Raw genomic sequence first — 27,972 nt, forward strand, 5'->3', positions numbered from 1 at the left:
GTTCAAAAAGATGAGCACATCTACATGAAAAACCTACAGAGCCTACCTGTTGACTCTCACGGTCAATTCTTAAACTGGACCACGCACTAGCCTTCTTCTGAGTGAGATCTCGGATCATCTCCATCAGAATCACTCAAGATAGCCCCACGCGAAGAGATCCTGGTTCAGTCTGTCTAAAGCCAAGAATCAGCATTTCAGAGAGCACTCCAGATGATTCTTAAATCCACTGCAGTTTGAGAATCACTAGGCTAAATAAAGAAATATGTGCATTTTGAAGAAAAGGAAGGTGGTATAGATTGAATGTTTGTGTTACCCTGAAATTCATACATTGAAATCCTAACCCCCAAAGGGATGGTATTAGGAGGTGGGGTCTTTGACAGGTGATTAGGTCATAAGGCGCCCACATGAATGGGATTAGTGCCCTTTATAAAAGAGGCCTAGAGGGGGCCGGCTCCGTGGCTTGGCGGTTGAGTGTGCGCGCTCTGATGCTGGCGGCCCGGGTTCGGATCCCGGGAGCGCCCCGAGGCACCACTTCTCCGTCCAATGTGAGGCCGAGTCCCACGTACAGCAACTAGAAGGATGTGAACCTATGACATACAACTATCTACTGGGGCTTTGGGGGGAAAAAACTGAATAAATAAAATCTTTAAAAGAGGCCTAGAGAGATTCCTTGTCCCTTCTGCCATGTGAGGTTACAGTGAAAAGATGACCATCAATAAGGAAGCAGGCACTCAACAGACACCGAATCTTCTGGCACAGTGATCTTGGACTTGCCAGCCTCAGAACTGTGAGAAATAAATGGTTGTTATTTATAATCCACCCAGCTTACAGTATTTTTGTTATAGCAGCCCAAACAGAGTAAGACAGAAGGTAAGAGGCTACTCTTCTGCCCAGCATAGGCCCACTGAGTCACGGTTTCCCTCTACGTGTGAATGCAGGTGTGTTCTGATTCTTCCTTCCCCTACCACACTCTTCTCACCAACACACGTACATGAATTTCCTGACGAAAAGAGATGTGCCTTTGGATTTTGCTTTATCAGTTTTTTGTTTCATTCTTAGAATGCATTTTATTCTTAGAATGCATTTTATTCATTTATTTAGTTATTTACATAAATCTAAGGCAAGCTAAGCTGGAAACACCTAGGTTTCCATGATCTAACTCCTTTTTGATGGGCTTTTTACTGTCTCCCTGGTCTCAGATATGGTCCCAGTGATTCCCAGCCCCTGCTACACTCTGCTGACTGCATAGTGGCCTCCATGCTGCTCTCCTCCACTGTCTTGGATTTGATGTTCAGCTCTCCACCAAGGCAGGCTCCGAAGCTCATGAAGAGCCATTTCTGCTTGAAGACCTTGAACTAGTCATAGTTTAGGTCCTCCCAATTTTTAAGATAACCTAGACTCCTTTGTGGCAGGGCTGAGGCTGGCATTTGAGGAGTTGTGTCCTCAGCTCCCTGGACTGCTGGGCTTTCCCCTTTTCTTCACCCCTAGTGTTGGCAGGCTAAGGAGCAGAAGAAGGATGATCTTAGGGTGATCCCCAGTCCTATGGTGTTCGGAACGACTTCTGGTGGGCATTCTATCCTTTTCCTTTCTCTCCCTCTGGGCTTCAGCCTTGGGTTGGGAGATCTCTGCCTTCTGCCCCGTTCGCTGTGTAGCGTTCTCTCTGCAAGGCTGAGACAACGGGTCTTGCTATGGGACCTTTAACTGTTTCTGCAACAGGCTTGTTGGTCATCTCTGCTCCTGCAGTCACCACACACATGCTGCCCTCTGGGGAGTGACCAGCAGCTCCTGCTGATGTGCTGAAGAAAACACTTGCTCCAACTAGGTGAAGACATCTGAGGACACACCAGATGCACCAGCCATGGACACGCTGGTTCCACTTCCTGCTGGATCCACGAAGGCTGCTCCTGCCGGTGCTGTATTTATGTGCCAAGTCTATAGACTTGGTTGCCTCCATGTCCACAGCGCCTGCTGTGGTGCCTGTCATTACCACTGCTGCCCCTTTATCAGGCACAGTAAGTGTTGTCATTAGGAGAGAGAGCATGCTTCCATGAACACACTATGCGCACAAGACATGTTGGATTCCTTCCCCCTCAGCATAAGGAGAGGAGGTGACCTCAGAGACCATCGGAAGGCTTCTGATACCGACGTGACTGTGATCCCCTTCTCCATGGAGCTCCACAGCTACCAGGCTCTGCCTCAAACACAGGTATGTCCACTGTGCCCTCAGCCGGGATGGCCTGCATACAGCTATAAGCCTCCATTGGTGGTCTTGGGGGGTAAACAAGGTTTTTCCAGTGAGCAAAAAGATCTCTTGCATCTGAAGGGGGCACAGCATAAGGTAAGAAGAGTAGCCAGTGGCTAGCTTCAGGTGGGGCTGTTGTTTCTCATGACTGTGGATGGCTGTCTTTACAAACTTCAAGGGAAGCTGCCTGGTTAGCTCCAAGGTCGTTGCAAGCCGGTGGCCTTTTCGCTGGTGTCTCAGCCACATCCCGAATGCTCCTTACAGCATGCAGCTGGTGGGGCCAGCATCATAGTACCAGGTATTGCGAGGCTGGGGCTGGTGGATACGAGGCTCGAGGTCACTATTTGCACGCGATGTGTGCATCGATCACTTCTCCTCTTTTGCTGATCTGGATAAAGCCGCTCTCAAAGGTGCGTACTTGAACAGAGCACACTATCCCCTGCACAGTTGTCGCTGCAGTCTCCCCATGTTGGGATTAAACATGCTCACCGCACGCTGCTTTCCGTATGGTAACAGATTCGCTGCTCATGGCTATCTTTTATCAAGACAGCTCTCTGTGGCCCCTCCACACCTCCCTCCACACCCCGCAGGCCGTCTGCGCTCCCCAGGCCTGGCTGGCAGGGGGCTGAGCGGCGGGCTCTGCAGGCCCCCTTCCTGCTCCAGAGCACCCCGCGGGGACAGCTAGGAAGGGATGGGGGTGCCGAGGACCCACCACTTAACCCTTGGCTGCCAGCTGGGGACGGGCCCTGTGTCTTGATCGGGACTGCGCCCATCCGAGGGCACGGAGTCGTGACGGCGCGCTCGGGAGGGGCCTCCTCAACGCGACACGCCTGTCACCACCGCCTCCGCCTTCGTCCCTCAGCCGGAGCCGCGATCCGCCACCGCCCGCCTTCCTCCGGGGCCGCCACCTACACCACCGGGAGGGGCTGCCTTTAACCCTCTCCTGCCCATTGTGACCTAGCGCCGTCACACCGCCCTTTGTCCACGTCGCCCACGTCCCCCAAGAGCCGCGCCCTCAGGGCAGGGACACCGTCTGCCCCCCACGCCCGCCAAACACCGCTGCTCTGCCGGGCGGCGGAAGCGCGGTGCGCATGCGTAGACGCCGCCTCCACCCGGGAATGGCCCGTGCCCAAAGGGGGTTTTTTAAATTACAAAATTAAAGATGTCACATGTGGGCCCAAACTGCTTAGTTTTCCACTGGAAAATTATGAAAAGGCAGAGATGTGTTTGTTCAGAAATTACAGCCTCTCTGAGCAGGAAGGGACTTTAGAAATTATCTGTTACAACCCCCTCATCATACGTGGAGTTGGAGAAACTTTGCCCATGAATATACAGAATCGAGGTGGGTTACCCTCTGGGTAAGAAGGGTTTTGGCATTATTGCGTACAGCAGAGTGTCCTTCAGTTCACACCGTCTCGAGTAGTTGCACATTTTTCCTCTGCATATAAGTGGCTTAATTTTTTTCAGATAAACACAAAACAAGTTTGAGTTCTCATATAAACAATTCCAGAACATTCCCTGAAGCAAGTTGTTTATATAAACCGATATAGATGAAAGAAAGCTTGGTAAACTCAGCTGGGTGCATTTCAGCTATCTAGTTATATTTGGAGCCAGACAACTACATCAAATTTAGGGAAAAAAAGAATGGAACTTAGTTACTCAAAATGCCCCTTCTGCTCAGAAAGGTTTGATCTAAATCTGGAGAAGCCCTTTCCACGGGATGGGCCTTAATTCTTTTAGGCCTGAGTTGATGTAATAGGGGACAATGATGTAGTTACCTGGATTAACAAATCCTCTAAGGCCAAAGGCACTTGTAGCAAAGTTACCGTGATAATAAATGTGCTTGTGGGAAGTTTTGGTTCCCTCCACACTGCATTAGAAGTGTTGTCACCTAAGAAATGAATCAGAGTCATAGATTTCAGGTCCTGAATTTTCACAAAGACCAGGGTCGGAATTAGATTTAATTAGCGGCCAGAATGCTGGGGGTTTATATGAGCTAGTCAGCTAGGAGTGCGAAGGGTCGTTATGAATTTACACATGTATTGAAACATATTCCTATGCTTCACATTTTACTTAGAGCTCTGGTCAAGACATTTCTGATTGCAAGGCATTGTAGTCAAAGTTATTATGTGTTTTTGATTCGGCTCATAAGGGAGTTGATGGGATGAATCAAGTAGAGACATAAGAATATGGGAACTATCCTACTGGGTTAGGTCCATTGACCATCCAGCCTAGTGTTCTCTTATTGACAGAGATATCAAAGGATAGATCACGGGAAAGCATCATTGTCTTTCTTGACTAACCTAAACCTTTCAGTAGAGTCTGACTTCCTTTAGTAGTATTTTAATGTATCCATCATTCTTAAACTTGTTCAAAACCCTTTAATATATTTTGTTAATTTCTGTGATAATTAGTGCTCCATGCTGGATGAAAGAGTCCTTTGTGTTATTAGCTTAATTTATTTCACTTAAGTTTGAAAGAACATCGCTTTATCTGCTTCTTTCAGAATTAGAAAAGACATCCTTCTCTCTGGCACAAGGCACTAAACCAGCCTGGCCTATGGCATGTATTGGACACTAAATAAAGATGATCTGTAATGCATATCAACCCGAAGTGTTCCATATCTTCTCCCTCCTTTTTTTCTCTTAACTTTCTCAGCCACTAACCTGGTTGTTTTTTCTACCATTATGTCCTTGTCTTGACTCTCTGATCTATACATTTTCATCTCATGGTTATGAACTCTTCCATCATCTGAAGTCATCATCTCTCCTTTTTTGGCACTGAACTTGTGGACCATTTTGGACACAGATCATCTGGCCTAGTCACAGGTGTCTTCATACTTAACATGCTTGATCTCCTCCACCAGCTCAAACGCCTGCCTCACCCAACAAACTTACTCTAGTCTTTCATATGAAATTGTACAAATATTCTCTTTATCCACATCACTCATTATTTTGTGAATTGCAATCTTGAATCCTTACAATTTATCTAATAACTCAGATTCTAAAAAAGTCGGACAGAAGCTGAAAATGAGCCAGGCAAAATTGTATTGTATGCCTTTATTCTCTAAACCAGGTGACAGCCCAACCAAGTTGTATAATCTTGGGAACGCACAAATGAAACAGAACAATGTGGGAGGGGGACAGTGGCAAGGGCTCCTCTGTATTTGATGGGCATGGAGAGTTAACCAGATTGCCAGTGTACACACGAACTTTCCAAAGGAATAAACTCACTCGGTATTGTTCACTGGGGCTAGTGATTCCTTTTCAAGTAAGCTGATATTACAACTTCTATTTATCTTTCTTAAACGTGAGTATTATTTTGTTAGATCTTGTCTTAGGAAACCATGTTAGAGCTTCCATTCCATATCCTTAGTTCCATAGGCTTTACTCTCCCCGTAGTTGTGGCATAAGAGACCATAGCCATCACAAGCAAGAGTTGAGCATCAGAGCAAACATGTTTCTGTGTGTAGCACCAAAACCCCTTTCTTATTCTTTCAGTCAACAATTTTTATTGAGGACCTATTATGTGTTCTAGGCACTGAAAATCCAACAGTGAATAAAGCAGTTAATTGTATAAATAAAGTTTCCCTTGTGGAATTTATATTCTTTTGGGGTGACAAACAATACATAAGATCAATAAAATATACAGTATATTAGGAATAAATGCTAAAGATAAAAAACAGGAAGGAGAGACAGGGAGACCAGGCAAGTCATCACAGAGAGGATGCCATTTGCACAAAAGTCTGAAGGAAGAGAGGAAGGCAGCCTTGAGGACATCTATCAGAAGAGTTTCCCAGGCCAGGAGAACAGAAAGGACCAAGGCCCTGACGAGGCCAGTGTGCCTGGAGAGGAGTAACGATGGGGAGACCAGCAGGAGATGAGATCAGAAAGGCTGGAAGGTGGTATTGATCAAGTACTGACTTCGGGGTCACAGTCAGGACTCTGGATTTTCTTCTGAGTTAAAATGAGAAGTAAATACTGTATTTTGAGGAGCATACGCTTTATGTTTTAAGGTGATTACTCTGATTGCTGTGCTGATAACAGAATGAAGGGATGTAATGACAAAAGCAGAGGCCAGTTAGAAAGCTGTTGCAGTAATCCAGGTGAGAGATGCTGCTGGAGGCTTGGACTAGGTTAATAGCCAGGGAGGAGAGAGATGGGGTCAGATTCTGGATACATTCTGAGGGTAGAACCAAAAGGACTTTCTGGCCTACCAGAGGTGAAGTGTGTGAGAAAGAGTGGAGTAGAGGATGACTCCAAGATTTTTTGATCCATATAGGCATCCCACCAAATCTTTTCAAATCTTCAAAGACTTGCTGGTATTCCCAGGAGTTTAGCAAGCATTTCTAAATAATAATAGTATTAATAATGCTAGATTCTATCCAATTATTAGTGCTTTATAATTTTCAAATTATTAAAGGTTTATTTGCTATGTTAGACTGTTATATATTTGTTTTCTTGATTTATATATACATATGTACATACATGTATTTTTGGCTGAACATAACTTTCTTTATATCAGTTTCTACCTGCAAAATTATTTCTCTTACCTAAAGAATACCAAAACCGGTTGTGTTATTTTAGGAGGAGAGATGCTGGTGGCTTGGGCCAGGGTGGTGGTAGGGGTAGCAGGGGTTGAGGACAGAGGGAACAATGAGAGGGGTCAGATTCTCAGTGTATTCTGAAGGCAGAACCAAAAGGATTTTCTGGCAGACCCGATGGGAAGTATGAGAGAAAGAGAGGAGAAATGAAGAAAATAAATTGTCCTAGTGTGTTAATGGTAAATGTATTTTTGACACTAACAAGAATGAAGAGTATTAGGTGATATCATTAATTTGTGTGTGACTCATTCAGCAATGATTATCTACTGTCTTCTCAGTGCCCTGAGTGCTAGAGACACATCAGTGAACAAGATGGGCAGAAATACCAGCTCTCAAGGAGCTTACATTCTAGAGGGAGGAGACAAATAATACTTATATATATTATATGTCAGATGACGCTAAGTGCTAAGGCAGGGGGAAGTAGACAAGGAAGGAGGATGGAGAGCACCAAGGGAATTCATATGTAATTAATTCTTAGAACTTGTTAAATAATGTATAAGATTTATTCCTATGTCTATTTGCTTTTAACAGCTTGATACTGGGAAATGCATTCATTTTATCAATTTGACTACCAATAAAAGAGAATATGGGTTACCTATTCCTAGATTCTTCAGAGTGTTAGAAAAGAATAAGAATGGTGCCCTTGGGAAGGGTAGTGCCCTAGAGCACTTTGACAGTGCTCCCCACTGGGATGCCAGGAGCAATGAGTAGTAAACTGTACTAGTTTAGTCAGTAGTCATTGCCTGCGACTGGGTTTAGACATCTGCTTGGCATCACCTCTATTTAACCTACTCCTGTTGTCCTCATTAGGGCGTTTCACTTAGAACACTATGAGAGCAATCATATACTGTATTTTTAGCATCTTATATAAACTTCCCCACAAATGCCCAAGTTATGTAACCAGGCCCCCCCACGGGCTCTCTTCCAGCCTCTCACAGATTTACAGTAGAGGCGAGGAGGTATGTGTGTGATGGGAGATCCTTGTCCAATGACTGAAAACGTTCATGCCTCCAGATTGGTTCCCCCTGCTCTGGACAGGGCTGGGTGTGCCCCAACAAAATGTGCTTCCTGATACCCTCCTCTTCTATTCTCAGCCTTCACCTTCTGCTGTTACATTTTCATCAGGTGTCACGTTGCTGTGCTCCTGAGGCTGGGAGACTCTGCCTCCTCTCATTGTGTTCAAACAAACCCCCAGGGCTCGCCTCCAGAGGCAGAAGGCATCCAAGAGGGTGTTCCAGTTCCCTCATTTTACAGATGGCAAATGAGGCTCAGGGAGGCCAGGTGACTTCCTTGCACATATAGAGGCATAAATATGGTCAACACTGGTCTCTGGATCCCCTCTCCAGTATGACTTCTATTAAACCAGCAGCTCCTCAGCTCTCAGTGTTCTCATATATGTACAACCAGGGCTGTGAGAGGTGGTCTCTCAATTCCCTTCCTCCTGTGCATCGTGTATAGATGTGCTATTGGGTATGCACAGATTATGTTACACTGTAGAGTTTACTGTTTCAATGCATTGACTAGAATGTTACCAACTGCCAAGAATCAGGAAGAGGCCATAATTGTGCTTGGCTCTTTAAAGCTTCAATTCAGTCTTTCTTTTTTAATGGTAAGAATGGGAAGAAACAAATGGTAAATTCACCCACGGCAAAAAAAGGAGGTTCAAATACACATCTTCAGCTGACTCGTGTACAAGAAAAGCACTCTGTTACGTGATTCTGAAATAGGAGTTTACCTCACTATATCGGGAAAAGTCTCCTTCTGGTGTGGCAGAGAATGATAGTGATAAGCATTTTCCAAATTAGGAAACAGATATGCTTTTCTTCTTACTCTCTTACATAACTGATCTATTTTAGAAGACAACACTGAAAAACTGAAATGAAATACAAATCTCATGATTTTACTACTTGGTTAACAAAGACAGAAGCAAGAAATGCTGGGAGGAAAAGAGGAGAGATTCACCCCACCCCATCCTACTCCTCCTGTCTGGGGGCTGGTTCGCAGGATTCTCTCTTCTCCATGGCAGCCTGCTGGGTGACTCAGAGACCAAAGTCCAAATTTTAGAAAATGAATGAAGAGAGATACTAATTTCTCTCTCCTCTGAATTTAAAAAGCAGTCGCATCTAAGCGCAGATCCTCTTGGGGGGGCACAGAATGACGGGAGGGTGACCTGTTGTAGAGTCAGTGGTGGTTCTGCCCCAGACTTCCTGATTCAGAGGGAACTTGTGCAGTACACAAAGGATACAGAGGCAGGACAGCCTCTTACATAAATAAGTTACATAAATGAGAACCAGTTATGTAAATGTATAAACCAGCAAACATGAATTATAACCATTCACAAATGCCAAAGAGAACACGGCAAGATTCCTCCTACGGTCCCATTTTTTTCCTCTCACATTATCATAATCGTACCATTTTTTTTCACACCAGAATCAGATGTGGTTATTTGTCACATCTATTAGGGAAAGAACCTCCAAAGGACAAATGATCCTTCATATTATTTTCTGAACTATACATGTTACTTTTGGGGGAAATTGCATAATAAAACCTGCTTTGAACTCTATTTGATAAGAAATATAAGTATGTTTATCAATTTATTATACTTCTTGTGTAATCATGAACACACGTATTTACTGTCGTACATTTGGCAGGCTGCTGTGAAGGACAGGACTATGCATCACAAATGTAAATGTCCATGTGTATATGGATTTTTGTTTTACCACTTTATAGTTTCAAGTCTCGAATATGTAGGCATCTGATTAAAGTCATTCTTCTGCTTATTGAGGGAAGGTAGTAATTGTGGAGGTTAGGATTAGATTCAAGGTTATGCTTGGGCATTAATTCCAATATTCCCCACCTCAAGTGATGAGGAGCTGCTCTTTGGGTCTTAGCTGCAATTTGCTTCGGTGAACATGAATGATAAATGAACTTGTCTGTCTCTGCACCCTGTTGGAACAGGAACCTCACCTTTTCCTCAGTTAGATTTGTCCTTGTTCCCTTTGGGGCAATATATCTGCATCTTCTCTGAAGTTACATGATTTGCTCATTGTGTAGTAAAAACACGTTACTCAAAGCAGCTTGGGGCCTAACTGCCTGTTCTGTATAAAGAGGGATGGTGATTACACGTTAGCCAATTTCAGATGTAGCATGCTCAGGTTAACTTTCCACTTAGCAATTTTATTTTGAAAATCTCACATAAAATACTTTTATCTAAGACCTAATAATAGTGGAATGAGAGTTAGGTCATCTAATAAGGTCTGTATAATATTAGCTGTGTGATTTTGGGCAAATAACTCTCCCTCTCTGGGCCATTGTTTCTAACCACTTGAAAAAGGACTCCAAGTTCTAAGCAACTTCCAGCATGAACAAGCTGGTACTCTATAATCAATCTATAAATATTTTCAACTGAAAGATTTAAACTCGCTGCCACCAAGTTTAAAAGAAATGGAACCCATTATACAAAAACCAGATCAATTATCTTTTTTTTCTGTGGGCAAAACTGCAGACCCTGTTTGGGGTGCAGTGATATGGTGACTGCCCCGTGAAAAGCCTTCCTCCTGGTGTTTTCTTTTTAAAAATGCCAAATATGGGCCTTAGCCAGCTGTGGGGCAGGGAATGAGATGTGAAGAATACAGCTGACACCTTGGGAACCTGAGGGCTTCCTCCTTTCAGGTGGAGGGTGAGTTTTAAACTGGAAAGGCAGCAGAAACTTGGCACCAGGGAAAACTGTCTTGCCCTCTGGAGAGAGTCGCCTCAGAAACCTAGGTGGGGTTATTTTGTTTCTAAAGTTGGCGACTCTAAACTTGAGGACTCTGACTTTGCGGATTCCTAGGCCCTCTGCCTCTACATGTCCATCTGTCACTTGGGCATGAATTAATGAAAATGCAGACGTGCACCTTACAACCAAGACACTACAGGGGGAGGCTCCCACGGGCTTGGAAGAGGCGACGGGTCCCCACTCAGGCGGCGGCTACGTCAGGGGAGGGTTGCGATTTGGCCCTCAGTCTAACGAGGCCGGCCGCGTGACCGGCAGACTAGCCCCCACAAAGTAGGCATTAGGGGAGAAGCCACAGCAGGTGGGGTACGTCGGGCGGTGAGGCGACAAGGATGGAGGTCTCGGCTTCCTGGGGCTTTGTTCAGCTACAAGCCAGGCCCTTCTTTCCGGAGAAGCCAATTAGATCCCCGCTGGGGGATCATCTGACCTCGCGTCCCCCACCAGGAGGGGCTTCGGCAGGGCGGGGCCAGGCGGTCGCCTCCGCGGGGACCCGGCCGCGGGGGGTGCGGGGGAGCCCCGGACGCCGCCGCCGAGCCCGCCCCGCCCCGCGCCGCCAGGCCCCGCCCCCGGGGCTTCCCGGGCGCGCGCCGCCCCGCCGTGTCCGCGCGCCACGCCCCCCTGCTGGCGGGCCGCGTGCGGAGCCGCGCGCCCCGGAGCCTCCGGGACCGTGGCGGCGGGCGGCGGCGGAGCGGCCGTCCGTGGGCCATGTCTTCTCCGGCGGTGGCGAGGAGCTCCTCGGGAGGGAGCCGGGAGACGGCCCCCAGGCCGCAGAGCCGGGGCCGGTTCTGGGAGGTGGGCGGCGGCGGCGGCGACGGGCTGGAGCGCGCGGCCGCGGAGTCGGAGCGCTGGGAGCTGCTGCTCCGCCGCGGCGAGCTGCTGGCGCTGGGCGGCCACCTGAAGGGAGCGCTGGAGGCGTACGCGGCGGCGCTGCGCCGCGGGGCCCCGGCCAGGCCCGAGTGCCTCGGCACCCTGGTGGACTGCCTGGTGCTCAACTACCGGCTCCGCCACGGGCTGGGCTGGAGCGCGACCCCGGCGGCGGAGCCCGGCGCCGGCGGGCTGCTCAGCTGCCTGGGCTGCCGGGGCTTCCTGAGCGAGCCGGTGACCGTGCCCTGTGGCCACAGCTACTGCCGCCGCTGCCTGCGGAGAGAGCTCCGCGCCCGCTGCCGCCTCTGCCGGGACCGGCTGCCGCCCGCCCCCGCCGCGGCCGCGGATGCTGCGGGGACCGGCCCGCGCCCGCCGCCTCTGGCCGCGCCCGTCGCCGCCTCGGGCTTCAGGACCAGCGTCGTCCTCAACCACCTGGCCGAGAAGTGGTTCCCGGGCCAGCGGGAGCGAGCGCGGGCGGCCGGCCGGCTCGGGGAGCTGCTGTGCCAGGGGCGCTACCGGGAGGCCCTGGCCGCCGCCTGCGAGGCGCTGCGAGCAGGTGACCGCGGGGATGCGGCGCGGCCCGCCGACCCCACCCTCCTTCCCCGACGGGCTGCTCGTCTGCGCCCCAGGGAGGCCTCTGTGCCCCCCGGGTGTCGGGGCTGCGGGTCCTCGAGGGTGTGGGAGGGGGCGGCGCCCCGGGTGCTTTGGTCACAATGGGGATCGCCCTGGGAGCCGACTGTGACGCGGCGCCGGGAGGGGCGCCCGGGCGCGGGGTTCCCTCGGCCGCGGCCTGGCGGGCGGGCGCGTCCGAGCGGAGCGGGTGGCCGGGGCGAGGCGGCCGAGCGCGGGATGGGTGGGAGCTGGGCGAGCCCCGGCGGCCGCCCGCTTCCTGCCGCGCGCTTTCCGGTAATTGACCGATCGGGCCCGGCCGGGCCGGGTCCACAGCGGGGAAACGACAGCCGGGGCGGGGAGAGGATCCCCAGCCGAGGCGAGGCGTGCACCGTTTACCTTCATCTCCCACAAAAGTCACCGGGGCAATTGGAAGCCGCGGGAGGGCAGAGTTGCATAAGCTGGGGGGAGGCGTTGTGTAACGGGTGACGTCCGGTGGGCGTGGCGGGAGCTCGGCGCCCGCACCCAGCACCGGAGGCCCTGCCGGCCGCTGGGCTTCGGGCGGGTGTCGGAGCTACGCGGGGTGTTCAGCTCCTACCTGAAAATGCTTGCAGAATTGGTTCCTCTTGATGGTTTCAAGCTGACTATTTCGAATCATGCTTATTTCATAAACTCATATGTGCTTACTTTCGAATACACCTAGTTCACGGTAAAGAGAAAGAGCTAGTGTCTGCTCGAGTTCTTTGCCATGCTTCCGTTGGCCTTTCCACTCTTGATCAAGCTGTGGGGAAAGGCCTTGTAGATCTTTTGTCTATTTCTTTGCTTCCAAGAAGCAGCTTCGGCCTGCTAATCTAGGTTACACTTTTCTTAAGGTAGTTTTAGGCTGTGGCAGGGGGCATTGCCAGACTTGTCTACGTAAAAGGAAGAGTTGTTCTTTAAATCGGTGGTTCTCTACCCAGGGGGATTTTACCCCCCAGGAGACATTATCTGGAGGCATTTTTGGTTGCCACCCCTTGTGGGAGTGGTGGTGGTGGTACATTTATCGGGTAGAGACCAGGGTCGCTGCTGAACATCCTACAATGCACAGAACAGCCTCCCACACAATTATAAAATGTCAATAGTGTCGCTGTTAAGCCTTTTGCTAAATAAGCATATTTCAAGATTAGTGTCTATATTGGCATGAAATAATACTTGAGGGATAATCCCCAAGAAAATAAACATCTAAAATATAAACTGATGTTAGGTATGAGGTAAATTTATCAACTATGTTACTGAGAGTATCTTATTGTGGATCTTTTCCCGTAAGTGCTTAGTCATTTTGAACTAGTCACAATATATTGAGTTATTTAATACCTTTAGAGTTCAAAGCACAAATCTGGCATATTTTTATATTCTTTCAGTCTCTTTATGGGGAGTAGGCAGTTATAAAATAGAACAGAATGGTGGACCCAGAACAAAAGAGAACTATTTGAAATACAAAATTCTGGTGCAGGCAACTCTGCATCTCTGGGTGAAGAGGGTAAGAATGGGGAAGTACAGACCATCTAGGCCAGGGTCCTCATTTTAGATACGAACAAGCAAAAGCTGGGGCAGTGAAATGACCTGTCCACAGTCACACAGCTAGCTGGTTGTAAAGGCAACATTATCCTCCAGTTCTCCTAAAGGTTGGACCAGGGTTGGTCCTGCCCTTAAAGCTCATCCAATGAAAACGGTTAAACATAAATTTCCAAGGAAGTTATTTTGTAGATAGTATAAAACCAAGGATAAAACTTAATGACAGCAGTATTCAGTGTTAACTGCTGCTAATTTAGTGAGTTGACCTCTTAAATTAGGGGCTTCATAAGAATTCAGGTCCTAATCCATGGAAGAACAGTGAGCACATTTATTAATTAAGGTCTAGATTAATGTTCTATGACCAGTAATCTTTTAATTAAGGAAGATTCTGGGCCTTGGATTGAGGATTTTATTTTTAACAGGAAAAGACTCTGAAAGATCTACTCTCTCCCTTTTTCAGTGTGCATAGACAGCGAGTGGGACTTTTGCCCATTCAGCTACTTAATCCTACTTTTGTAGGTCTAGAACCCAAGTTTCCTGACTTTTCACGTCATTGGCCTATTTTCCCCTCATTTTCAGGTCTTTAGAAAATCATTAATTTGCCATACTCGAAAATGTGTCTGAATACTACTAACAGGGATAACTTTTTTCATCCTTTGAATTTTTAGTGCAAAGTAGGAGGAAAAAGATCTTAGAACTAACAAATTGTAGTTGATAAAGTGCAAATATTATGTATTGAACAGTTTATGGGCATAAATAAAAATGTTATCTGATAGGGTCATAAATCTATTTGAACAGTTAAGCTTTAACTTTTTGAGAGTCGGCTAGTTAGCTAGATAGTATTAAAATGTATTTATATAATTGTACAGTTGTAGTTACTAATGATTCTTTCATTATTGTTGACAGTGAAAAAAGACCTTCACTATAATTTCTTCATATAATTCTTATAATGAAACAAGTAAATACTATTAATTAGAAAAAAGAATCTAGTCTACAGTTAGCCCACACACATCAAATTTATTCCTGTCAACAAGAAAGGAAAGCTTGAGAACCTTTGCCAAAATCAGAAGTTTCCCATTGAGATTACATAAGTTTCTGTTGAATTGAAATATATTTAGATAACATTTAATCCATTGATCTTTTGGTATTAACTCTCAGATGTTTCATAACTTTCTTTTTAGTGTTCAGGGATATTATGTAACAGTCTTTTCTGCATTGAATCTTTATACCTAAGAGTCTATTGCAATGATCCCACTTTGCTATGCTGTCTTCTTTTTTATTTTTAATGAATTTTTACACTTGTCTTCTCCCTGTGTACACCTCTCTCCCCCAAAAGAAAACAACATAAAAATATGATTTATAGTTTGAACTGGTTTAAAAAAAATAAAGGTCAGAAGGGGAGAACATTTTATGTAAAATACTTGGAGAAAGAAATTTTTGTCTTTAATATTAATTATATAGTCCTTGACTATTACCAAGTGTTTTAAAATTCTTAGTATCATTTAATCTTCGCAAAGAATGCTGGGGAGTACTCTTATCCTCAGAAGGAAATTGAGGCCCCTGGAGATAGGCAGTATGGTCTAGTGGTTAAAGCTGTGTGTGCTGGGAGCTGGCTAACTGCATTTGAATCCCACGCAGCCCCCCACTTACTTTCTGACCTTGGGCCTGTTGTCTCACCTCCCTGTTTCAGTTTCTTTATCTGAAAAGTGAGAATATTCTCCACTTCCTAGAGAGATACCAATAATAACAACCACCTAGGGCTGTTGAGAGAATTGAGTCAAAACATGTAAAGTGCTTCTGAATGGTGCCTGATAAAGTAAATATTAATTAAAATATTTTAAAAATGTAAGAGTTGTGCTACAGCTAGAAGATGATTTAGCTAAAATTGACATCTACACCTTGTGATGTCAGGTCCTGTTCTTTTCTCTGTACCACATTAAAAATATTACCAGAGTGAGGGTTAAATCCTGATTCTAGCCTGTGTGTGTTAATTCGTAGTAACGTTTTAGCATACGTCAATAAAATATAGATACTGCAAAGCTTTAGTTATAAAGAGATTAGTCAAATTATAGGTGAATACTGAATACATTTAAAGAAAATGTAAAGGGTTTTTAATATTTTAAGCAACTCAACTGGGTTGATGTGAAGAGAATTTGAATTTAATTAGTCAATAAACTTATGTCCTAACTTCTTCTGCAAAGGACCTGAAACAGTAAACATTGACATTTTTATGTTGTTTCCAGTTCACAAAATGTTTTCACTTCCATTATCTTAACTGATCCTTACAAAAGATCATGTTAGATGGGAGGGCAAGTGTTAATATTGTTAATTCACTTATTGACGAAAAGAGCTCCAAGAATTTTGAGTGACTTTCTTAAGGCAAGAAGTAACCAAGTTAGAACTGAAAGCAGAAACCTGGTATGTGGATATTGCTTCTAAATACAAAGTTGATTTTAAAAATCAGCATATAAAACATAAATCTTAAATATTCTTACTATTCATTGAACAAGTATTTATTGAGTACCTACTATGTACCAAGCATCATTTTAGATGCTGGAAATACAGAAGTGAACAAAATGAAGACCGTGTCTCTGTAGAGTTTGTTTTTTTTTCTTTTTTTTAAAATTGAAGCAAATTGGTATTTATTGAAAATCACTAGAAAACAGGCTTGTGGCTTGTTGACTTCTAATTAATTGAGCCTATATGCAGTATATCTCTGATTCATCTTTAATTCAGAAGTCACTTTAAGGGTTTTTGCAGTGCCTCAGGCTTACTATAAACATGAGTTATAATGTCGTATTCTTTATTTTATTTTGTGAGGAAGCTTGGCCATGAGCTAACATCCGTTGCCAATCTTCCTCTTTTTGCTGAGGAAGAGTGGCCCTGAGCTAACATCTGTGCCCATCTTCCTCTATTTTGTATGTGGGACGCCGCCACAGCATGGCTTAATGAGTGGTGCGTCAGTCTGTGCCCGGGGATCTGAACCTGGGAACCCCGGGCCACTGAAGCAGAGCGCACACACTTAACCACTGCGCCACCAGGCCAGCTCCAATAATGGCATATTCTTATTAATATAGAAGATGAAAAAAGGGTTTATATATGCTTAAGTGTGTCCTGATTTATATAAACAATTCTTGTGTTTTTACCTGTTTTCCTTCATCAAACAAATAATGCAAAATTTACCAAAACTCAGTTATTTTAGATTTCTAGTTATTTGTATATTAGCCTTCTGTTTATTCAGAATTGTTTTTCTATTTCCTGGACTATTTCTAATTATTTATTTATTTATTTTTACCCCAAAGCCCCAGTAGATAGTTGTAGGTCATAGCTGCACATCCTTCTAGTTGCTGTATGTGGGACGCAGTGTGTCAGTGCGCGCCCGGGATCTGAACCCCGGCCGCCAGCAGCGGAGCGCGCGCACTTAACCACTAAGCCACGGGGCCGGCCCTTTCCTGGAATATTTCTAAGAGGCTTGGATATATTCAAGTAAATTTTTAAATGAATTTGTATAGTATTCTGCCTCTTTTGTTGGAAAGGTATTTTTCAAAATTGTTATTATGTTTTATATAGAAGGCGAATGACTTAAGAGAACTAAAATGCAAGACAGAAGCTTCTGTTCTTTTTTTTTTCTTTTTCTTTGGTAGGATAGAATCAGTCTTTTTTTCCTCCCCGCCCCCCCTACCCTCCCACAGCTCGCTGTTGTAGTCTTGTCTAGTCTGCACCATTAATCCCTAAAGATATTTCTCATCTGGGCTAAGTTTTATTTGGGTAAAAGAAGAGGTAGAAAATACTCTCCTAATACCTATATCAAAAACTAATCTCATTTCTTTATCAACTTGTTTTGAAATATTTTGTAATGTTAACAACAACAGTAACTATTATTTATTGAGCACTTATGTGCCAGGCAGTGTGTTAACTGTTAACATGCATTACCTTACTGTCCTCACAACAGTCTTAAGATGTTGGGTATCACCAGCATTTTATAGATGAGACACTGAGGTTCAAAGAGTTAGGTAAACTGCCCAAAGTGGATGTGAACCCAGATCTGAATCCAGTGGTTGTGATCTTAATTACTATGCCAAACTGCTGTTCCTGGACTTTATTAATCAATCATTAATAACTTGTCTATTGGCAGCTTTTAATTTAATTGTGATAACCAGGTTCTACCATACTGAACTTGATAAAGTAATAGAGGCAAAGAAATTTGGTATTTTGGTTAGCCATTAAAATTCTTGAAATAGCTCAACATGTAAATCTAAGAAAAAGACACTCAGAATGAGAAAAAGGATATGAACAGGGAATTTTACACTTACATGTAAATAACCCAAATAGCCTATAAATGTATAGTTTTAAAGGTCAAACTCACTGAAGAGATGGATTTGAAAATAATGATGCTATTTTTCATTTGTATTTTTCTAGTAAACAAAATAAACAGCTGTGGGACTATAAAATAAGTAAAGTTTTAATGAAAGGGTTAGCAGAATGTATTGAAAAATTTGTGTATCTGTATAATTTTCTGCAGAGTCATTTAAGTTTATAGTTGACTAAGGAAATAAGCAGATATGTAAAGGCATATAGGTAGATGTTCGTGTAGTACTTGTTTTTTCCCCCCTTAAAACTTCAGTGCGTGCTTGTGTATCCTAGTTGTTAGTTTGAGTTCTTCTATGAGAGCACCGCCACAGTATGACAAATGACAGACAGACGGGTGGTGTGGTTCCACGACCGGGAAATGAACCTGGGCTGCAGCGGTGAGAGCTCTGAATCATAACCACTAGACCACCAGGGCTGGCTCATGTAGTGCTTTTTATATTAGCCAAAATTTGGAAGTAACAATTGCAGAGTAGAGAATTTTAAAATAGATGGTGTGTATATAGTAGAATACTTTGCAGCTATTAAAAATCATGTGGACTAGTATTTAATTACATGGACAAAAAAGCAGGTTAAAACATATATATGGTATATTTCATAAAACTGTACATTAAAAATGTCATAGCAATCTGAAAAAAGTGTCTTGAAGATGAACTAAAGAAACAACGGGTAACTCCTGTTACTAATCACGTGTCCCTCAGAGTTGAAACAAAGATGAGGAATCGTAACTCTGGAGGATTCTCCCTCCTCAGCCCAAGGAATACCTTGGACAGCTTAAGACTGGTTTCCTCAGATGTGTAGCAGGATTTTATTTCAGTCTTTTTATTTGCCTAACGACTCACAATATTCCTGGGTCTAAGAGAAGAGAAAATGAGAGCATGAATTGAGGCGCTTCACGGGACAAATTTCAGTGAATTTCCCCTAGCTCAGCCAACATGTAGCAAAGCCTGGATTTGAGGATACAAAGACAGGAAATAATGGAGGGAGCTCAGAAATAGATTTGAAAATTAATGCTGTGCACATCTAGTGAAGGAACAGAGTCATAGTAGCAGAGATGTAAATAGTGCTTACAATGTACCAAGCCCTGTTCTGAGTACTTTGCATAGGTAACTCCCTCTCTGGGGTAACCTTGTGAAGTAGATACTGTTGTTAGCATAGAGGTGAACAGCAAGAACTCGGGGAGCCAGACCGCCTAAGGTGGACTCTTGAATCCACCACCTACTAGCTGTTTGATCTTGGGCAAGTTACTCCAGCTCTCTGTGCTCAGTTTCCTTATCTGTAAAAATGTGGTCAATGCTAGACCCACATAGGATTGTTCTGAAGGTCGTAAATCATTTAGAATAGTACATAGTAAGTGGTGTTTCTTAAATAAAAATAAATTTTCAAAAACACCCTCAATTTGACAGCTGAGGAAACTGAGGTGCAGAGGTGTTTGGTAATATTCCCAGGTCACAGCGAGTAAGTGGAGGAGCCAGGAATTGACCCCAGACAGTCTGACTTCAAGGCTCATGCTCTTGATCCTTCTGAGATGCTGGGTGGAGGTGGACTTAAGGGAGAGCGTCTGGAGAAGAGATTGGTTAGCTGTTCTGTTAGGTGAGACCAAGTTATCCAGACCATGAGGAGGTGGGGTGGTCTGACCAAGGATGGTAGGACAAGGAGGGAGCCCTGAGCAAAGGAAGGAGGCAGGAAATAGAGTGGATACATGGGGCAGGGGGAGCAGTTAGGTGTTACAGGGACTTCAAGTGGGAGGCTGACAGTGATCGGAAGTAAGGCTGGAGAGGGGCAGGAGCCAGGCGTGGAGGAACTTGTATGTTGTGCTAAATCCCATTTCATCTTGTGGATGATGAGGATATAGATAGGGTAACACTGGAGGCAGGGAGAGCCGTCAGCAAGCTGTTGCAGTAGTCTTTAAGAGATTTTGGAAGCCTGGGCTAAGGCTATTAGCAGTAGGATTGGGAAAGACCGGGTGCGGATTTGAAAAATATTATAGGAGGTAAAATTGACAAAGTTAAGGATGTAATTTGAGAAGTCAGTGGTGTTACTAAGAAGACAGTGAAAAGACACCCTTTTTTTTTGGTGGGAAACATACTGAGTTTGAGGAAAGGTACAGCGGGCAGTTGGAAATTTGATGAATCTGAAAGTAGGATGAAAAAATCAGGACCGAAGATAAAGATCTGGGAGTTAAATCATGCTCAGTACAATTAGCCCAAACCACATCTATCTTTATATTTCTTCACTTTTTCAACAAATTGAGTCGATAACGTACCAGGTGCTTGCCGGGCGCGGTGGATCTTGCAGGAGTGGACTAACAGGCCCTCCCTGGTGGCCTGTGCAGAGAGGTGAGCTGTTTACTCCGGTGTCCTCAGGCCACATAGCATAGAGTAAATATTTGTTGCCTCTTTCAGACTTGAGTTAATGACACAGTCGGGGCCGATTGCTTTTTCCACAGTTGCCTTTTGCAAAAGTTTACATGGAGGGCAGACATTCTGTATGCTTCAGAGGGCCTCAATTAGCACAGTTGGCTCTTTTTTGGAATTTAGGGTGGCCCTAATCTTTTTTAAAAAGTATTGGGGGTTTGAACTCACCTGATGAGGTTTTTTTTTTTTTTTTGGATAGAGTCTTTCAAAATAATTATTCCGTTAACATTCGAAGTTCTCAATAAAAACATTACCTAGGAGAAATTGGGGAGCAAGTTTTAAAATCCAAGCCTCTTGTCATCTCTTCTTAGGGTGTACTTCTCTTCTTATTCCAATATGTACTAACTTTTTTAGGAGCCCCTTGAGGGAGTCTCAGTAGTCGGAGTGTTTTGTGTGGAGAGGAGAGGGGACAGTCTTGTTTCTCTTTGGTCAGAGCGGAGAAGTGTGATACGTTGACTGGGTTTTCTGAAAGACAGAGGTCTTCTCAGTCACCTCCTTTGGGGCTGACCTAAAGAAGCTGTCTGAAGGTCACTGCTGAGCAGTGAAGACATTGATAAAAGGGCGTGGTACTCCACAGTCCTGAATAGGCACTGTGTCAAGTGTGGTGCAGTGGGGGCTTGCTGTAAAAGAAAAAATTGAAATTAAAGAAGAGCCCAGTAAGGGATGCGGGCAGGGAAGGGACTGCCTGTTACAACAGTGAACTCCCTCTGTCTGGAGGTGCTGGAGTGGAGGCGGCGTCTCAAGGATGCTATGGGAAGCCCCCAGCTGAGGGTGGAATACTGCACGTCCTGGGCTGCGGTCCTTACCGCTGAGGGTTTTTTGTTGCTGATGGGTTGACCACTCGTTCCTGGACTGCTTTGGTGTGTACTCCTCTCCATTTTCTGAACTCTGGTTGTGCTTGTCAAATCAGAATTACATGATGCCGTTTGACAGTAAAATAAAATTTTCTCGTTAGGTTATAAGCTCCTTGAAGACAGGGATAAATTAAAATCTTTTGAACACCTACAGGGTCTAGCTTTGTGCTGGAACTCTTCATTCTGGATTGATTCATCATATTGAGCTTTCAATTTCTGTGCATTTTTGTTCAGAGATAATGATTTCCAATTATATTGCTTTAAGAAACAGAAGACAAAATATTCTAGACGTGTCTTTTTTTATTTGGGAAGTAAGAAATATTTTCATGAAATAGTAATTTCATTCTTCTTTAAAATTTTTCATTGGTATAAATTTGATGGAACGATATAATTCCACTTTTCAAGCACCGGCAACTGAAAAAGTGCTGTCTAATTTAATTGTTAATTGAAGAGTTATCTCTAGAAAAGCAATCATTTAAAAACTAGCGTTAAGCCAGAGAGCTATTGAGGAGTTTTATTATGTCTTTTTTCTTTTTAATGAGGCATTGCAGGTCTTTATGCCCTTCTCATAATGAAGCTTTATATCATAAGCATACATTTTTGAAGGCTTCAAAGATGAATAGCTTTTAAAGAAGCATCAAGTTAATTTCATCTGTAGATGTACTGGAAATGAGTTTTTTGCTTAGACTTCAGTTTTAGAATCTATGTACCTGTAGTAATTGGTTATAGTCTCATAGGGGAACCAGCTGTCTGTCTGAAATTCTGAATGCCATTGGACACTAATTTGGTTTCTCAAGTAGAGACGTAGAAGATAGTGAAATTATCAATAAAACTTTTTTCTTCAGAAATATTTGAAATTTAATCTGTTTTGGGATGGTTTAATACCATTTTGGCTAATGGCAGCAATTAAAGTTTTGACCTCTTAAAAAACCTGACTCTTATCAACCCATTTCCTCCAGAATCAGGACCATTGTATACCTTCATAAGATTGAGCCTTGGTGGGTCTTTGTTACTATGGAAATTCCATGTGCAGTAGTTACACATATGGTCGTTTATAAATAAGGACTTAGAAATTAGGGTATGAAAAATTAAGATTTACCATAAAAAGGCAAATCTTTAAACATCTAAGACATCTTAAATCTGTATAGAATGCCCTCTTTTAAGAAAATATTTGTTTTCTTAGAGGTGATTATTCATGTTTTAAAAATATTTCCACTATTCTTAAAACCATAATTTCCTCCATTAACGTAATCTACTTATAATGATTTGATATAACTTGAGATAAAATTCAGCATGTAAGTGGGTTGCACCCACACTGTGCTTGTTCATTCCCTTTACTTTGCTGGTTATTGACTGGAATCACTAAGTCAGTTTTCAATCTAGTATGATGTATTTTTTGGGTTATATAATAATCTTTTAAAAATAATCAGACCTTTATAAAATATTTGTTTCAGAGCCCAGCGACTTGACTCTAAAAATTTACAGAGCTGAATCATATGCTGGTCTCCAAGAGTTTAAAGCAGCCATAGAAGATTTAAATGCAGTTCTCTTTCAACTGCCAAATTGGCCTGAGGTAAAATTACTGTTTTACATTTGCATGAATTTAAAAATTTCAGCTGCAGGGAACATGCATTCAATTATGGTTATAAATTTTAACAGAATGGATTAGTTGTCTCTAAATAGAATATATAGAGTTCTAGGAATCTAGGGTCAATATTTTGAGTGGATGAATATTATCTGACAGTTTTTTAAATTATAAGAAACCTTTGTTTCCTTATTAAAGAGCAGCTACAATTCCAGGCACAGAAAAAAATAGAGACTTTAGTATACAAAATTTCCTCAAAGAGATACAACTGACCATATTGTGAAGGTGAATCCGAACTGGACATGGGTGGAAGAGGTTTGTTAATGGAAAGAGAAGAGGTCTTTGAGGCTGGAAAATTGATTGAGGCTTTATAATGGGTACTAGAGAATTAGACAGTGATTTCATACAGTAGATGGGGCAAAGGAGGTTGCCTTGCCCATGTGGTTTTAAAACAGACTTGAGGCCTATATATAAAATATATAATCAGTTTACTAATTCTCCTTTCTATCAAATTGCCAAGGCAAACCAGTCCATCTCCCATATATGTTCTTTAAACTAGATATTACTCTTTTATGTGACTTCTTCCTCCATTCAAAACTGTGCCTTTGAGGACAGTATAGTAAGGATGCTGTGAAAATTATAAATAGGGAAAACGGAACCAAATCCCATGATGGCATGACTAGTTAGCACAAGGCAAATATTTATTAAGAATAAGAGGGAAAATGATCTGTATGGACAACTTTAAAACTGTTGAAAAACAAAGAACCCTCTGGACTTATCGCTGAAGTGATATAATTAGAAATGTGGTTTTGAAGTCACTTGCTGGGCCTCCGTTCCTCCGTACATGCTTCTCCAGGTAGTGTGTAAATATATCTTTAAATGCTTTGGGCTCCTCAGAGTCATTCAGAGATTCAAAATGAGCGTTTCTGAGCAGACCATTTTTTTTCTTTACTTGATATTGATTTTTTAAAAACAATTCTACCGGTAAAAGTTGCCTCTCTGTGCTTTTATTGCAGGTCTACTTCAGGAAAGGAAAGGTACTCCACGATGCTGGTTTTTTCGGTGATGCCTTACAACTCTTTCTTCAGTGCTTAGCCCTTGATGAAGATTTTGCACCTGCAAAGCTAGAAGTAGAAAAGGTAATTCGTTTACCAATCATAATAGTTCCAGGCAGGGCTGAGACACAGGTCTTTTTGAAAATGCTAATTAGAAAGTTGGGATGAGAACATAAGGAGTCTGTAAGTCAAATTTAGTAGCAATTTGACGAGTGGTTTTCAGGTTCATATACTAAGTGTATTGAGTTCTTACTGAAATCAAAACATTTCATTCACAGATATTTAAATGCATTATTTTTGCTTAGTTAAATTTAGACGTTCCCTAATAATTTGTTCCATCTGAGCCAGACTAATCATCCTTAATTAAACATTGTTGTCATGATGTTCCTGCTCAGGAATTTTTATTAGTGTGCCTTTTGCCTTTCATTTCATGTCTCAACTTTGCTTACTTTCCATGGTTACCAATAGTATTGCCCTAGTCGGGTTTTTTTTGCCTTATTTTTGTCAGTAGTCCATATATCACTTTCTAAAGTTTGTTCTGTGGTGTGTTAGGAGGCGTTAATTAAAAGAGAAAAGGGAGGTGGTTTTATGATCAAATGACTTGAAACATTGAGTTAAGCTGAGTTAAACGGGTTTCTTCAGGACTTCTCAGAGTTTCTGCTATGCTAGCATGACAATAGCATTCAGCTTTTGTCATACTTATTCACAGAACATCTGGAAAGACAAGAGTCTTTGAAAAATTTTTTGGGAAAATCTACCCTAATACAATTCCAGTGCCCGATCATGATGTTCTCCTCGGTGTCCTCAGAACATGCCACAGTATTGATCCCCTTTGTAGTGTTTCTTAGAGTGTGGCTTTTTGTCAGAATCGCCTCAGGTACATGGTAAACGTAAAGATTCCTGGGCCCCACCACAGACCTTTGGAATTAGAATCTTTGGAACTGGGGCGTAGCACCCCACGAGATTCTTACGTACCCTGAGGCTATGAGAACTTTGAAATTGTTCTCAGATCCCAAGTGCCTTATAAATATCCAGGTGACTTGGGAATATCCTCTATAAGGTTTGTTTGCATATACATTCAAGCCCACTGATTTAACAAAAAACTGTTTACTATTGTGTGTTTTCTGACTGTTCTCTATTTGTTCGTGCTACCTTCCTGGTGAGATTGCAGGCTTTTTAAGGGCTTATAATGTTGCATTTTCCATGCTGCTGGAGATCCTTATATTGCTGTAAATGTTTGTTGGTTAAAAAGGTCAGATGAATTCAAAACAGCTTATGCTTCGAAATATTTGTTTTTCCCCAATATGCTTTTGTAAATTGTGGTATAATTTGCATATATAATTAAATGCCTGGATTTTACAGTTCAGTGAGTTTTGAGAAATTATGCACCCATGTAACGGCGCCCTAATCAAGATAGAGAATATTTCCATCACCGTAGAAAGTTCCCTCATCTCCTTTCCAGTAAATCCCCTATCTGCCTGCTCCCAGAGGCAACTACTATTCAGATTTTTACCACTATAGAGTAGTTTGACTATTCTAAAACTTCTGTTAAAGTTAAATGAATAATGGATAATAGATAAATGGAATCATACAGCATGTACTCTTTTGTGTCTGGCTTTTTTTGTTCATCATAATATTTTTGAGATACATCCAGTAATTTTTTCTTTTTTATTGTTCACTAAGTGTTCCATTGTATGAACAGACCACAATTTGTGGTATCCACAGTTAGTAGTGATTTTTATTTGAATCGTTTCTAGTTGCTGCTATGAACATTCTTACACAAGTCATTTTGTGGACATATGTTTTTATATCTCTGGTAAATATCTAGGAGTGGAATTGCTGGGTTCTAGAGTAGGTGTGTGTTTAATACTTTTTTTTTAAATCATAGGAAATGTAAAAACATTTACAGATTTTTAAATGTTTGTTCATTATATGGGGTATTGCTTGAGCACCTACCAGGTATGCACACTTTTATTTACATTGTATATATTTCCTTTTTATTTACGTTATAATGATTCGTGAATAATTCTGATTTTTGTGTATTTGAGAGTGCAGCTGAAAAACCAAACCTCCAAATTGAGACTTTAAGAAATTCTCTGCTGTACATGTAACTAGAGCTTGATAACCCCTCAAATTTGGATCCCTCTCATTTCCTTCTAGCCGGGTTCTTCCCCTCTCTTAACCTACCCTGTCTCTTTGAGAGTTTTAGATGTATTCCTGATAGAAGCACCCAGAAATTTTGACACTGCGTGTGCCTCCCAGGTTAACTCCTGTCTGTTATGGGGCAGCTGCCATTTGGTGCTCCCAACATAGAGCTGGGCAGTAGTTCAGTGAGAAGCTAAATTCAGTGTAAATACATGCAATTTTAGAGTTTTGTAGTTAGAGGTCCAAGTTCTTTAGTTCACATAAACACTCTAAGTCCAGCCTTAAAATATACATTGGGGTGAACCATGAACTATTTCATAGGAGGGGACTCGCTCATGTTCGGAGGTCAATATTTTCTACTTTTCTTAAGATCTCTTCTTTTTACAATCCTAACGTTAAAAAGGCCACCTTTACCTTGGGGTACCCTCTCAGGCTGCCAATCTAACTACTCCCATACCTTCCTTTTGAATCATTTCTTTGAGGTGATTTGACCGCATTGAGGTACACTTTGGTTTTGTAAGACTTTTTAATCACTTTGGTGGCTCTGTTTATTACATTACTGAATCTGTTCCTTCCTTGCTCATTAAGAATAATGTCTGCTACAAATTTTCTAAAAATTCTTAAATATTAGGTAACTTTATATTATTCTTAACCAAATATTTTCTATTTTCCATTACTTTTATAATATTTCTCTTACAGATTTTATGTAATTTATTATCACCAGAAAACTTAAAAGAAGGCCTGAAGGACTCTTCCTGGAGTTCATTACCATGTATTAAAAACAAACCTTTTGGTTTTCCTTCGGTAATGGAAGAGTCTCACTCTGCCAGTGAGCTTAGCCCAGAGCAGGTAAGGGATGAGAAAAGATTATCGTGGGTTTAGTGTATCTGTTTCTTTATAAGTTAAGATCTTCACTTTCCTAGTTTCAAGTACTAGAATCTATTTAGGTAGGACTTTCAACCTATTAAGCATTGTGTTAATAGGATTTCGTCTGTAGCCTTTCATCTTACACTAAAAACTTTTATGTAAAATATTTGTTCATTAATCACAATTTTAGGTCACCTGAGTGTCAGAAAACTTTCAGTCTCTTGGAAAATGTAGAGCATTGTGTTTATTTTAGTTTCCTCTGGGTGGGAACTGGTATATTTGCATTAACTGCTTAAACCTCATTATAACGTAAGTTAGCTGGATGTTGGGGGCTCTATAAGTACGGGCAAAAATCATTTACTGGCCAGAATTTTGGAATTAAAAGTTGGTCTGTTAAATGAACAGTAAAATGAACATTATAAGGCATTGGAATTTCATTTCAGTTTGATTCATGATGAGAGCAGTAAAGGATAGTAAAGGAAGACAGTCCCCTTGTTTATTGTATTTTTGTAGAATGAAGAAATACCAGAGGTCGCTTCAGAGCCTGTCAAAGGAAGCTTAAACCATCCTCAGTCAGCCCAAGCTATAAATTCAACAGAAATGCCTGCCAGAGAGGATTGTTTAAAAAGAGTGTCCTCAGAACCTTTCCTCTCTGCTCAAGAAAATGGTGCTCTGCTGAAAAGAAAGTTGTCTCTTTTAGACCAGGATGTGATTGTAAATGAAGATGGAAGAAATAAGCTCAAAAAACAGGGAGGTAAAAATTTCACTACACTCATAGAAAACACATTTATTTATTTAGAATGGCCTTTGAACTTTTTTCTAAAGAAGATAACCTTGTCTCTTTGTTTTAATAGAAACTCCCAATGAACTCTGTACATTTTCATTAACTTATGGTGATATCCCAGAAGAATTAATCGATGCCTCAGATTTTGAGTGTTCTCTCTGCATGAGGTAAGTGTATAAAATTTTATAGAAGAAATTTATAAATTATAAATTTAAAATTTATAAAATTTTATAGAAAATTTTATAGAATA

General features: G+C 42.5%; 1 protein-coding gene and 1 pseudogene across 1 annotated transcript in view; one reads left to right on the plus strand and one right to left on the minus strand.

Moving 5' to 3' along the window:
• Positions 1-2,114: 2,114 nt before the first annotated feature.
• LOC147913341 (Golgi-associated RAB2 interactor protein 6 pseudogene) lies at positions 2,115-11,327 on the minus strand (annotated as a pseudogene).
• LONRF1 (LON peptidase N-terminal domain and ring finger 1) overlaps positions 11,256-27,972 on the plus strand; it is a 31,526-nt gene continuing 14,809 nt past the window's right edge. The window contains exons 1-6 of the mRNA XM_087418466.1: positions 11,256-12,040; positions 22,741-22,859; positions 23,888-24,010; positions 26,771-26,920; positions 27,452-27,692; positions 27,793-27,889. Of these exons, the coding sequence (XP_087274592.1) occupies positions 11,326-12,040; positions 22,741-22,859; positions 23,888-24,010; positions 26,771-26,920; positions 27,452-27,692; positions 27,793-27,889 (1,445 nt within the window). The 5' untranslated portion in view covers positions 11,256-11,325. The remainder of the gene's footprint in view (positions 12,041-22,740; positions 22,860-23,887; positions 24,011-26,770; positions 26,921-27,451; positions 27,693-27,792; positions 27,890-27,972) is intronic.

Source organism: Ceratotherium simum, chromosome 28 (genome assembly GCF_057802395.1).
Source record: "Ceratotherium simum simum isolate JZ-2026a chromosome 28, ASM5780239v1, whole genome shotgun sequence".
NCBI lineage: Eukaryota > Metazoa > Chordata > Mammalia > Perissodactyla > Rhinocerotidae > Ceratotherium > Ceratotherium simum.